Source organism: Nyctibius grandis, chromosome 33 (assembly GCF_013368605.1).
Source record: "Nyctibius grandis isolate bNycGra1 chromosome 33, bNycGra1.pri, whole genome shotgun sequence".
Classification (NCBI taxonomy): Eukaryota; Metazoa; Chordata; class Aves; order Nyctibiiformes; family Nyctibiidae; genus Nyctibius; species Nyctibius grandis.
Window position 1 is genome coordinate 1,962,030 of NC_090690.1, and position 13,173 is coordinate 1,975,202.

At 62.1% G+C, this 13,173-nt stretch overlaps 1 protein-coding gene across 1 annotated transcript in view; it reads right to left on the reverse strand.

The window, feature by feature from the left end:
• Nucleotides 1-4,323: 4,323 nt before the first annotated feature.
• Nucleotides 4,324-13,173, reverse strand: part of PEBP4 (phosphatidylethanolamine binding protein 4) — a 72,676-nt gene continuing 63,826 nt past the window's right edge. The window contains exons 5-7 of the mRNA XM_068421431.1: nt 11,166-11,211; nt 9,858-9,974; nt 4,324-4,780 (exon numbers count right to left, since the gene is read on the reverse strand). Of these exons, the coding sequence (XP_068277532.1) occupies nt 4,689-4,780; nt 9,858-9,974; nt 11,166-11,211 (255 nt within the window). The 3' untranslated portion in view covers nt 4,324-4,688. The remainder of the gene's footprint in view (nt 4,781-9,857; nt 9,975-11,165; nt 11,212-13,173) is intronic.

Here is a 13,173-nt window from a genome sequence, read left to right on the forward strand (position 1 = left end):
GGGGCTGATGGCTGCTTCTGGGCAGGAGCAAAGCTCGGTGGTCCAGGACCACCCTATCAACAGCCCTTTTCTTCTCCTGAGGAGCGTTCGGGGCAAACCACATCTGAAGGTGCTCGTGCTCCCGGCGGTGGGTGAGGCTGCGAGCTTCCCAGCCCAAACCGACTCCGAGAGCGAGCTGGGAGAGGAAACAAAACCCCAACGCAGTTTGTCTCTGCTGAGCATCCCTTGATGGGATGTCTGGGCACCCAGGGCAGCATCTCACGCAGGCACAGGTGCTTGCCCTCCGTAACAGCCGGCGTTGGCATCGCAAGAGCCCAGCTGAACCGCTGCCAACCCCACTGGGGTGGGGGGCCAGGACCCCCAAGCCAAGCAAGCCCTGATGGGGCAGCAATGGGGATGGGGCTCCTCCTGACAGCCCCACAAAGCTCCTCCAATATGCAGCATTTTGGAGGCTCAATAAGAATTAATTATTATTGCTAATTAATGAAACCATCACGCCAGGAGCAGCCTGCATGCCCCTCGCTGCCTGCCAGCCCCCTCTGGGTGCTGGCACAGCACGCAGAGGTAGGGACGTGGCCCTGTCCTCGCCTCGCCCGCCTTCCCCTATTACTTCAGGAGCCCTAAATTCCTGCCACAGCCCAGGCTGCCTCTCCCGGGGCCCGCCCGGCTGCCGGGTCACCGCTCACGGAGGCACCCGCCGCATCCAGCGCCTCGTGGCTGCCAGCAAAGCCAAGTAACCGGCTCCCAGTGCCACCACCAGCCCCGTTCACGCGCTGTGGGGGCCCCCACGCTGGGGGCTTCGTGGGGGACCCCAAGGCGGAGGGCTGGGAGCTCAGCCCCGAGCATCGCAGCGTCCCACCAGTGGTACCCATCACCCACCCACAGCGGGGCCGTGGGGATGCTGGTGCTCGGCTCGCCTGGAAGATCTCCCGCGTTGGCACCCGAGATGGGCAGCGTTGTTTATCCCCGCGTCACACCGCCGTGTCCCCACCAGCACGTGGGGATGAACAATCTTGACCTATTTCCCCAGGGGGGGTGCAGCAAGGCGTAATTCAGTGACTGCTTGAGGAGGGCATAAGATCTGCAGATAGAGCCATTATGAAGCGTGAGATATCATTAATTAATTCACAGGTTGATATAGTTATGCGCTTAGATCATCACCAGCTGATCCTGCTAATCCCTTCTTGTGCAAGTACCTGTGCGAGGGGCAGCTGCTGCCTGGCATCGCTTTCTTCCCAGCCAGCCAGGTTGTCCCTGCATTGTCCCCACGTGCCACCGAGGCCAGGGGGTGCAAGGGGTGGCCCCCAGTCCCTGTTCCTTAATATCCCCTGCCCCTAAATCTGTGTTTTCCCACGGTGGTTGCGCTGGAGGGGAGATGCCTTCTGCTCTCCATCAGGATGGGACCCAGGGCTGCCTCCCCCTGAGCCAGGGGCTGAGACTTTTTCTCATTAGAGTAATTATTTCAATAATCATTAAAAATAGGTAATTATTACCCTGTTGACTTAGAGATCGTGTTTAGCTCAGGCTTCCTCTGGCCTCCTGCCCAGCTTTGGAAAGAAACACCCCCCCGTGTGCTGCCGGGAGCTGCCGTTGCTCACCAGGAGCGTTGGATTTTCACAAGCTCACTGTCATTTTTTTAAACCCCAAGTCTTCCTCTCCCTTGGCCATCCCGTTGAGCGGGTAGGTTCACGCTGGGAAGGGGCTGGAAGCATCCAAACACGCCTCACAACCCCGTCCTGGGGAGAGCAAAGGGGAGCTGGGTCCATCCGCAGCCGTGCGGGTACCACATTACACCCCATCGCACCTGAGCTCACCCCGCTCTATTTTCTCCTGCCCCCCTTTCCTGGACCTTCAGATGAAAAAACACATTAAAAAAAGCCACGACAGTGGAAAGTCGAGCTAACAAATACAAATAAAACTTCCTCTGGATGCTAAAAATGACACACGTAGACAGAGAAAAAAAATTATATCGGTGACAATAACAGAGCACGGAGCTATTTCAGTGCCGGGCTGTTCCATTGCAGCACTCGGCGCTGGGGTTGTGGCTGCTGAAAACCAGCCACTTCCCCAGGGACGTGACGTATTTCCTTTCCATCACAAACTGATTTAGAAGCAAAACTTTCTACATTTAGGCAGCGAGAGACTCAGCTTCTCTTTTCTCTCTCGCGCCGATGGTGAGCGAATGGAAGGAGAGATAAAGGGGGTGGGACCAGCGCGAAGTGACTCTACGTGGCTTCCTCCTTCTTTTTTTTTTCTTCTTTCTTTCTAAATTATCAAAAAGCGAAGCAAAAAACCACAATTAATATTTTCCACGCTGTGAAGGCCTTGCACACATCCACGTGAGAGTTTGTGGCTCTGCCCTTGCCATGAGTTTGCAGCCCTGCGTGTGCCTGGGCACCCAGTGCAAGGTCAGCGGTGCCTGGTCCTGCGTCCTTGACTGGGATCGTCCCACCACAGCGCCCACTGCACCCACCTGGGCAGATTCCTGCTCTGGACCATCCCCATCCCCGTCCCTGTCTCCCTCTCCCTCTCCATCTCATTCCCATCCCCATCTCCAATCTCATCCCCATCTCCATCCTCATCCCCATCTCCATCCTCATCCTCAACCCCATCCCCATTATCCATCCCCATCCCATCCCTATCCCCATCCTCATCCCTGCCCCATTCCCATCCCCATCCCCATTATCCATCCCCATTCCATTCCATCCCCATCTCCATCCCCATCCTCATCCCATCCCCATCCCTATCTCCATCCCCATCCTAATCCCCGTTCTCCATCCCCATCCCCATCCTAACCCCCCTTCTCCATCCCCATCCCCATCAGCGACACACAGGGGAGAGGACCAGGGCGACGCGGCGTGCGTCTAACTCCTCTCCGGCTCAAATTAAACCCAAGAATGATGGTGATAATTTCCTCGAAGGACAAACATCCGATTGCCTTTTCTCTCCCGTTCCACCAAAAATAAACACGCCAGCCACAAGGAATTAAAGGCAGGGAGGGCAGGATGACTATAGCTTCACTGCAGGATGTCAACAAAGCGTGACCTTTCATTTACACCAGTCCCTCCGCATTAACCCAACGGGCCAATTACACCCTCAACGGTGGGTAAGTGCAGAAAAAGGGAAGGAGAAATCCAACTTTAGCAGACTTCCATGACATCTCGCCGTGTCATTTCCTCTGCTGCTAATTTTAGCCCCCATGGCAAGCCGGGCACTCTGTTGGGTATTTTTTTCCCTGCGTTGCGGTATGTTACCCAGCTTCCTTTTTTTTTTTGTTGCTCTCCTCGCTGCCTCCTGCAGCTTCACCCTGTGCCCATCTGGGACCCCGTGGCTCCCGTGTCCACCTCGCAGCCCGTCACCCCGACCCTTCTCATCGGAGATCTGCGGGACCCGCGCGACGCGCCTGCGTGCGGCCGGCGTCACCCAGCCCCTGCGAGGTAAACAGCCGTTTCCTGCTGCAGGGAAAGTCCCAGCCACGTTTAATCCCCCCCTGGCCAGGAGTGAAAGCCGCTCTCGCCGCCAGGGAGCTGGGGAGGGCGGCCAGTGGGGTGCAGGGAGCAGGAAGGGGGCGCACAGACCTGTTTTCCCTCTTGCATCGGGAGCAGGTTGCTCTGGGACAGACCCAGGGACCGATGCAGGGGGGAGATGCAGCACCAGGAGCATCGCCATCCCCTCTAAGACCTCCCTGCACGGCCGTGAGCAAGTCATTCGCTCGTGCCTCAGTTTCCCCTGCCTGCAAAGTGCCTCCCGGGGGTCTTGCTCCCCGTGGTTTGTTCAAAGTGCTCCTGGATGTGGCCCCGGCCGTCGGCAGGACAAAAATCAGCTTTGTCACAGAGGAGCCACCAAGGAGCACTCGCAGGCGGGTCAATCCAAGCCTCAGAGAAAACCGAGTCTTAGATGAAAGCCTAATTAAAGAGCTAATTAAAGGGGAGGTCCGGCTAAGCGGCCAGTAGGCAGAGCTCTCCTGAGTTACGGCTTTAATTTCGGTTTTGCTTTCCAAGAGGAGCGGGCTGAGGCAGCGAGCGAGGGCAAAGGCAGGGCAGGGCCCGAGTCAGGCCGGGGCAGCGCCTGGTTCCCACGCTGCCGCCCTGCGCGGTGCTGCCGAGGGACCCCCTGGCCGGGCACCGCGGTCCTGTGCCCGCACCGGAGTCCCTGGGTGACATCTGGCATCGCCTGCATGAGGGTCTGGCTGGCATCCCCCCCCCCAGCTGCGGGGGGTCTGCTCCATCCCATGCAGCTGGCGCGGACCCCAAACCACCCAGGTTCGCCCGGTGCTGCCCCAGCATCGCCCTATGCTTGCTGTCAAGGTGCCCACGCAGCCCCCCGTGCTCCAGCTGTGTTTTATTCAGAAAGCTGCAGGCATTAAAGCTCAAGACCCCCGAGGTGCAGGCGGGACAGGCTGGGGGTCAGGCCAGAAATGGGGTGAGGGGAGGAGAAGGGGGTGATGCCGTCATTCCTGGGACACCCAGGGGAGCCGGGACACCGCTCGGGATGCTGCCCTCGGAGGGAAAAAGGAAACCCCCTCCCAGGTTTTGGGAGTGGATGGGGTTTCTGCTGTGAATCCGGGCTGGCAGAAGGGTGGGCGCATCCTCGGGGGTCCCGGGGTCTCCTCCCGGTCCAGGTGTAGGCGGCTCTGCGGTGCAGGGAAGGGAGCGCAGCTGCACAGGGCAAGGGCACGATGGCCGGCGCTATTCCTCGTAGTGTTTGGTGAGGAACTGGGTGGAGGCCACCGGCGAGCCCAGCCGAAAGTGCTCCACGAAGCTCTCCATCGCCCAGGCACCTGGGGAGAGAGGGAGAAAGGGGGTGAGGGGGCTGGGATGGAGGAGGGATGCTGCGGGGCCACATCCGTGCCATGCGCCGGGTGCTGCAGCCCACATCCTGCAAACAACGGGGAGGCCCCGGGCTCTGCGGGGCAGGGAGCCGCGGGCAGCCCTGCCCCGAGCACCCTGGGGTGGGGGGGAGCGGCGGTGGCTCCTCTCACACCCCCCCTCCACCCCGGCTGACCTTCGGAGCAGACCTGCCCACAGCTTCCTACGAGCCCACCCTGGGGTGCCTGGAAATCCCCCGGCAGCACCCTGGGGAGGCGGCAGGAGATCCCCCTCGCCTGCACGCACCGAGCTGCTGCTCCACAAACCCTTGGAGCCAAGGGGGCACCTTCACTCCTGACCCCGCTCCTCTGCTGTCTGCCCCGACCCGAGGATGCCGGAGGTCCAGGGGCAGCTCGAGGCTGGAGCCAGCCTCGGTTTTCCCTACGCAGGGAATCCCTTGTGCCCAGCCCCGTGGGCCAGAAACCCCCCTGCACCCTGCCAGGGTTCGGTGCCACGTGTGGGTCTGGCTCAGGGCTGGTGGAGCATCCTCCTCCCTGGCCAGACGGGCTTTCCCAGGGGGTGAGGTGGCTCACGCTGCCACCTCCATCCCTGCCTGGTGGGACACTGGATGGGACACGGCCGTAGTGCCCTGTGGGGGGAAAGGGGCCCGTTGTTTATCTGAAACCCATCCTCCCCTCCTCTCCCCTTCCTGGCGCTGCTCTTTAATGTCACGCCGCAGCCTGGCAGCCCTTATCTGCCTCCGCATCTCAGCCCCGACGGGAGCAAACTGTCCCCGTTGCTCTTGCAGAAGTGCTGAGCAAAACCCGAGCTGCTGCATCACCCGTGCGGGGTGGTGACTGCTGGGGGTGCATCTGCAGATGCCCCCGGTGCCCTGCGACCTCCCGGAGCTGCTAGAGGACGTGGCCAGGGAGATGCTCCGGTGCCAGGGAAGGAGGTCGCAGGATGCTCATGCTGGATCCTGCACCCTGGTGTGACAGCGGGGAAGATTTGTTGAAATGCATCAGGCTGCGTGTGTTTGGGGGGGGTCCCAGGTGTCCCCACACCATCACCAGGGGAAGGGGTCTCGGGGGAGATGCTCCCCTGTGCCCGCAGCCCTTCGGCGGGTGCCTTTCATCCAGAGGGTTTCAAAGCGCTCGGAAAGCCCCGGGGGAGAGCGGCCGGCGCCCCGTGGGACAGGGGTGAGAGGAGAGGCGGCAGCCCCCCAACTCCCAGGGGTGCCGGGAGCTGCCATTGATGTCGGCGAAGCCTCCGGAGAGGCGCAGATGAAAGGAGCCAGGAGAGGCAGAGCCGCTGCGGGGCCGCAGGCACCGGCCCAGGCTCTCGCCGCCGCGCGTGAGGCCGGGGTTTTTCCTGACCTACTTTCCTACCTGCCACCGCACCGGTTGTGCCCGTCCCTCTGGGGAAACCGGGACTGGCCACAGGGAAAGCCCCGGGCGCAGCAAAGGGGGTGATGCACAGGGTGGCTGCTGGGTCTGGGGGTCCGCATCCTCCCCGCCAAATCCAACCCCTTGGGTGCATCCCCAAACTGGATGCCCCATCCTGGCATGACCACATGGACCCCCAGCACAGGGTGGCATCCCTTTGCAAACCATCCCAAATCACGCCAGGGCTGGGGACTGTGGGTCACCGGGACCACGGAGCCGGGAGGGGAGCGGGGGGCTGGCCAGGGAGCCCAGCTCGCGGTGCCGCCGTCCCCTCTCCCCGCCAAAACAACGCAATGTTTCACCCGTGGCTTGGTTGGTTTTCAAACTCATTTCCCAGAGGATTATATCATCTCACTCAGCCCTTATCGGAGCGCCCGCTGACACCCACACGTGCGGCCACCGCCTGATCCCTGAGCGCCGGGTGGGGAAACTGAGGCACGAGGGAGGCGCTGGGCTCAGGGAGCTCAGGGACCCTCCGGCCCCGCAGGCAACGGGTGTTTCACAGCCCTGCCCCCCCCAAATGACCGCTCCCCGCCTCCCCCCAGCCCCGCAGTGCCGGGGGCATGTTGCTGGCTGTAATTTATCAGCCTCATCAGCGGGGCCGTTCTCCCTGATAGAGCCCTGATGCTTTTCCGCCAAGATTAATGATGTCCCAGCGGAGGTGGGCGGGAGGCCGCCGGCCGCTTTGGTCACCATTAACTGACACCCGGGGACTTCGGCCGGGACCGTGTGCTCCCCGCAGCCCTTCGCTGCCTCCCATCCCAGCCGCAGCCTTTCCCTCCCCGCCGGGGCCCGGTCCGACCCGATTTTCCTGCTGGGTGGATCGGAGATGCACGAGGTCGGCTCATGAGTCATCGCTGCAGCCCCGATCCGGAGCTGGAGAAGGATGGAGCCACGGGGAAGGTGGCTGGCTGGGCTCATCCCTGGTCCCCAAAGGACTTGCTGCTTCCCAGAGGCAACATTTCTGGGAGGCAAAATTCCATTCCCAGTTGTAAAACGTCTTTCCGGGGCAGGAGGAGGTTTGGGGATGCTGGGGAGCATCTCCCCATGCTCCGCGGAGCTGGGGGGCATCCAGCACCGGGCACGGCAGGGTGGAAGCAGAGGGAGATAGGGCAGGTGCAATTAAACCTCAGGATCCTGTGCTAATTAATGTTCCCCCACAAAGGAGAGGAAGGAGGTGGCAAACAAACGGTCTGCACCCTCCCACGGGCTGCAGATGGGTGCAGAGGTCCCCAGGGCCGCCGTGGCCATGGCTCCCCGATGCCCCAGTTCCCGCGGCCGAGGGGGCTCCCCGGAGCTGGCAGCTCCCACCGACGCCTCGGGACGCGACGGGCGGCTTCGACATTTCGCAGACCACAAACTATTATCTCGCATCTCGCCAGAATACAAACACAGCTCGTAACCCTCCTGGCTCGGGAGGGAGAGGAAGGGCTGTGCACCGCCTGACGGTGCCTGCACGGCCTCAGGGACACCCCAAGGGTCCCCATCTTCGGTCCCAAGCGGGGACAGAGCTGGTGCTCAGTGACAATTTGGTTGCAAAGCTGCGGCACAGCCAGAAAGTGGAGTGAATCAGACTCCAGTGGAGAAACTGAGGCTCCAAGAGGGTTATTTGCCTGTGGGTGCACAGCAGGAGAGCGGACTGGTGCAAGGATTGATCAGAAACCCTCAAGGAGAAGGATTGGGGCTTGTTTTCCTGATGAAACAAGTCCCTGCTCAAGAGCCACCCTGGAGAAACACCTGTGCTGTACACAACCCATTTCACCGGAGCCACCACGGAGCCGTCCTCGCTCCCTGCGAGCTGCCAGAGCTGGGTGATGGGGGGAGAAGCAGCACAGATGTATTTCCCACGCTCACCATCACCCCTCGCTTTTGGGTTTCCCAGGGATGTGCACAAGGACCGGCCCTTCCCGAGGCCCAGGGTCGCGGTGGCGCGGGCAGGGCCTGGTTTAGTGCCCTCTCCTGGAGGCTCTGCCATGGAGCTCCTGCCATCCCCCCTGGCACCCACCACCCGCCCCGGTTTGGCCCCACTTGGCCCAGGACCCTCCTGGATGCACGCGGAGGATGGGACGGGTCAGCACCGCTCCTGGTGCTCCGGTCGGGCCATCCCTCCCTCTGCAGGGTTCTCATCCTCGGTGACATGGAGATATTGCTGCCACCGGGTGTAGGGCAAAATAAAAGCAACAAGGGGCTGGTTTAAGGCCAAGCAAGAGGGAAAATGCCGAGCGAGGCTGCAAGCTGTGCCTGCAGCATCGCCGGGCGAACCCGCATCCCTCGTACCGCCAGAGGAGAGGACCACGGCAGAGCTGCGGAGGATCCAGCTGCGTTTCTCACCCGCCTGGGTCAGGATCAGGCCCTCCTTGTTCCCACGTGCTGCCAAAGGTGTTTGCTCCTCTCCCCTCCCCGTGCGCTGCCTTCGCACCGCGGGGCCAGACCGCAGCGCTCACCCACGCGTGGGCTGCTGGTGGGGGGTGGTTCGATCCAGCAGTGAAATGGTTAAAAATAACCTCCAAGCAACTATTAAACAACAGCCTCTGCTGTTGCAGAGAAAATATCCGCTGCTGTTTTACCAGGGCTTGCCCAGGGAGCCTGGGAAGGGCTGAGAAACTTTGGGGTGGGATGGGGAGAGCCTGGCCACCCTGTACCTCGGGGGACAGGGGAGGGATCTTCCACAGGGCACAGGGGTCTGGTGGCTGAACCCCTTTGGCTGTGAAATTTGGGGCCTGGAGCCCCCAAATAAGAGGATTTATCTAGAAAAAGCTCTTCGGTGGGTGTCCCAGGATCCCTTCCCAGCCCCGGGATGTTGTGACGGGGATGCGGGTGCGTGGCCCAGGGTGACAGCAGTGCAGCCCCCTCCTCTGCCCACGCCGGGGATGAGGGGCTGGGGAAGTGCCCCGCTCCTCTGGCAGGGGGGTAAATTCAATGCATGTCATTAAGAAGCAGAGCTAATGAGCCAGAAAGCGAACCGAAGGGCAGAAATAACCCGCAGGGAGACTCGCAGCAGCAGCATCCAGCTCCAGATGGGACAGGCATCCCGGCCCTGCGCTGGCTGGGTTCTGCATTTCGCAGGATGGGTCCTTGTCGGGGGTCCCACAGGTGACCCCACCCAGGATGAAGCAGCGAGGATGGTCCCCTCGTGTCCCGGGGGTCTCGCCTGCTCGCCTCCATCCTTGCTGTGCAGCACTTTGGGAGGCAGCAGCCCCATCCCAGCCGGGCACGGGGCGGAGGGGAGCTGGGAGTTGGCGGGCGTTGTGTCAGCCCGGTTTGAGCAATCCCTTGCTAAACCATCTCCACGGCTGATCCTTATCTGCCTGCTCCGAGGTGCCGGTGATGCAACTCGGGTGTGGGGGGGACGCGCCAGCAAGGACTCAATTTCACAGCTGAGATCTCTCCCTGCTTCCGATCCCGCTAGCCAGGCCGTTACCAGCCACTTCACCGAGGGTTCCTGCTGCCTTGCAAGGACGTGACGCCCCAGCCATGTCCCGTGGAAGGATTTCATGGCCCTTTGCACCAAACGAGCATCCCCAGCCTGGCACATCTGGCGTGCCCGAACGCGTGGCGTTATCGGTACCCACGGGGATGAAGCGAGGGGCCCGCTGCTCCTTACCCAGCGAGACGCGCTCCTGGGGGCTCAGGGCGATGGCCTCGTGTGCCGGCTGCTCGTACAGGAGGAGCTGGTAGCGGTGGTACCCGCTGCGCGGCGGCGGTGTGGGCCGCATGTAACCTGGGGATGCCAAAGATAACGGCTGAGCATCCTGGTGAGCCACAACCACGCGCCCACCACCCCCTTCCAGGCTCTCCCACCCCGTGCACCGAGGCCCCTCGCCATGCCTGGGGCTGGAGGGAGAAGGTGCTCAGCAGCTCAGGTGTTTCATGGCCAAGAGCCACCGCTGTGCCCCCCCCAAACACCCCCCCACTCCTCTGCCCGGGGGCCAGCTCCTGTTTTCCCTCTCCTGAAATAACCTGCCCCCAGCCTCCCGCTGCGCCAGCCCCCGCCCTCTCCTCCTCCTGCTCCTCTTTCAACTTCAGAGCCCCGGGGTGCTCCTTGCCTCCGTGCCGAGCGCCTCGACCTCTCCTCCATCACCCTTCCCAGCCCTGCACCATCCCCTCCATGCTGGGTGCAGCCTCCCCTGGGTAGGGCCATGGGGGGACCTGCCAGGAGGACAAGCCTGAGACCCCCAGCACCCATCACCCTCCCAGCTTTGATGGGGGAGGATGAGAGGTTCTCAGGTGCTGGAGGTCCAAGGCTGTTCCCCCCACGTTGCTACAGATGTTCAACGCGCGGGCGGGCACGTCCCCGGGCGCACACCGCACCGCCTGCGTGCCCTTAACCCGGCGCACAGCTGCCCAGATGTGGGGCCTGCAGCTGGCTCAGGGCAGAGGGACATCCTGGGGGGGAGATCCCCCTCCCTGCGCTGCCGATGCCTCCAGCCACCCCTCACCCTCCATGGGGGACGGGAGGACTTGATGCCAAGGGGCAGGAGGCTGAAGCTCCTCCAGGACTCGGGCGAGCCCCTGGCCCCTCTCCCTCGCTCCCTCGGGGTGTGAACTCCATGAGCCGTGTCTGCTCTGTTGTGAACTCAAAGTCTTTGTTCGTGCAACATCACAGAAGTTGTTGGGATTCACCCGCTTTTATCTTGTGTTTTTCTTTTTGCTTGTATTTCCCCCCCCCCCCCTCCCCTTTTTGCGCTGGTTTGGAGCCCTTCCAGCCGCTGGGGAGTTTTTTAACCACTTTTGCCTCTAGAAAACTAAGAGAAAAAGGTGGCTCCTATTTTCAGCCCATCTAAGCCCTGTGGGAAACCCTTGTGTCCCTCCCTCCTGTCCTGGTGTGGCACAGCCAGCTCTGCCATCGCCTCGGCACAGCTCCCAGCCTGGGCTGTGGGAGACCCCGTCCCCCGTCGGGGTCCGCACTCACCCGTCAGCACGTGCCCTTTGATGTCCCCAGTCCTCAGCTCTGTACCCTGAAAGGACAAGAAGAGGGGGGTGAGGTGCTACCGAGACCCCCGGGAGAAGGACATGGGTGGACAGAGCCCTCCAACCCCCCCTGCTCCACCTGCATCTCCCCAGGGATTTGTTTCCCAACGTTTTGGGTGTTTTCCTTGCAAAGGTTCATCAGGGAGCAAACCCCACCTCCCAACGGGCTTGGCCCTGCATCCCTGCCTGCGACACTTCCCTGGAGGAAGGAGGCTTTGCCAAGACCACCGAGCATCCCACCAGGACCAGATTAATGGTGAGAGGGCAGCGGCGGGACCTTCGGTCGCATCCTGGCCCCGCACAAGCCACCTCACCCCTGACCTGCTGTGCTATTCCCGGCCCCCACCTCCCAGCGCTCGTAAACCCTCTCCTACGGCACCCGTTATTCCAGTCCTGCCCACACACCCACCACTGCCAGGGCTCCTCCGTCCTAACCTGCCCTGGGAGTTCTTACCCCGAAAAAAAGATGCATCAGATAACTGCAAGCGAACGCGCACGCGGGGAACGTGGTCGGTCCCCGGCTTTTGGGGATCAAAGCTTTGCTTTCTCCAAAAAAAAAACCTGCTTTGCACTGAGTCCCGGCTGGCAACGGCCTCCTGTGGCACGGCCAAGCTCACCGGGAAGCCAAGTGCCCGCTCAGATCCCGGGCTATCAGCTCCCCAACGCTGGCTCGCCACCTTGGCAGCCAGAGCCGAAAATATCCCAATGACAGAGAGGTGATGAGTCAGGATTGGGGCAGCAACCGGCAGGTTTGGGTGCCTCGGTTCGCAGGGGAGGGGAAGGCGGCACGCAGACTGCGGGGGGGGAAGCACCTCAGGGTGTGGGGGGACACGAGGCCATGGGGGGACACGAGGCTGTGGGAAGACACAAGGCCGTGGGGGGACACGAGGCCATGGAGCTGCACTGGCTGCTCTCTCCCTGCCTGGTCTGCCCAGATGTGTGAGCACATCCTGCCCAGATGCGCATGCCGGCTCCATCCATATGAACATGCCTACTTCGTCCAGATGTGCACACCAGCTCCATCCAGATGTGTACTACCAGCCCACCCACACATGCGTGCCCACCCTGCCTGGACGATGCGCATGCCTCCTCCATCCAGATGAGCATGCTCACTCCATCCAGATGTGCACACCAGCTCCATCCAGATGAGCATGCCCACTCCATCCAGATGTGCACACCAGCTCCATCCAGATGTGCATGTCGGCTCCATCCAGATGAGCATTACTTCACCCAGATGTGCACACCAGCTCCACACAGATGTGCACACCAGCTCCGCACAGATGTGCACTACCAGCCCACCCACACGTGCCCGCCCTGCCCGGACGACGCGCACGCCTCCTCCATCCAGATGTGCACACCTGCTCCACCCAGCCATGCACACCCAGCCCCTCCAGCTGTGCCTGCTCCCCCAGATGTGCCATCTCAGCTGGCAGATGAAGCTCCAGCACACCCCAGCTCGCCATGCTGCGGCCGGGCCGCCTGCCAGCCCCGGCTCTCCAACGGCAGCGACCGCGGCTGCCCCCGCGCCGGGTCGGGTGCTCCCGTGCCGGGACCTCGCTGCTATTCCTGGCTTTGCCATGGGCTTATCGGGACAGGCCGGGCCTCCTCCCTCTTTCCCTCCCCGCTGGTGTGGGCTGCCTGCTCGCAGTGGGTTCTCGCTAGCCCCGGGGATGGGAGAGTCAAAGGATAAAGTTCCTTTTAAGAGGCGAGAACAGGAAGAGGGCGGGAGGGAGAAAGTAGGGCCGAGCACTGTAAACCCGGCCTTTATTTTTTTTTAATAGCAAACAGCTATTCTGGAGGCAAGGACCAAGGTGCCCGCGGTGGGCACGGGCTGCGGGAGAGGCTGGGGGGCCGGGGGTGAACCCCGCTCGCTCCAGCGCCCTTCCCCTCCCGCTGCCTCGCTGGGCCGAGGGCCACTCGCAGCTGGTTTTTGCTAGCGTGGGGGTAAT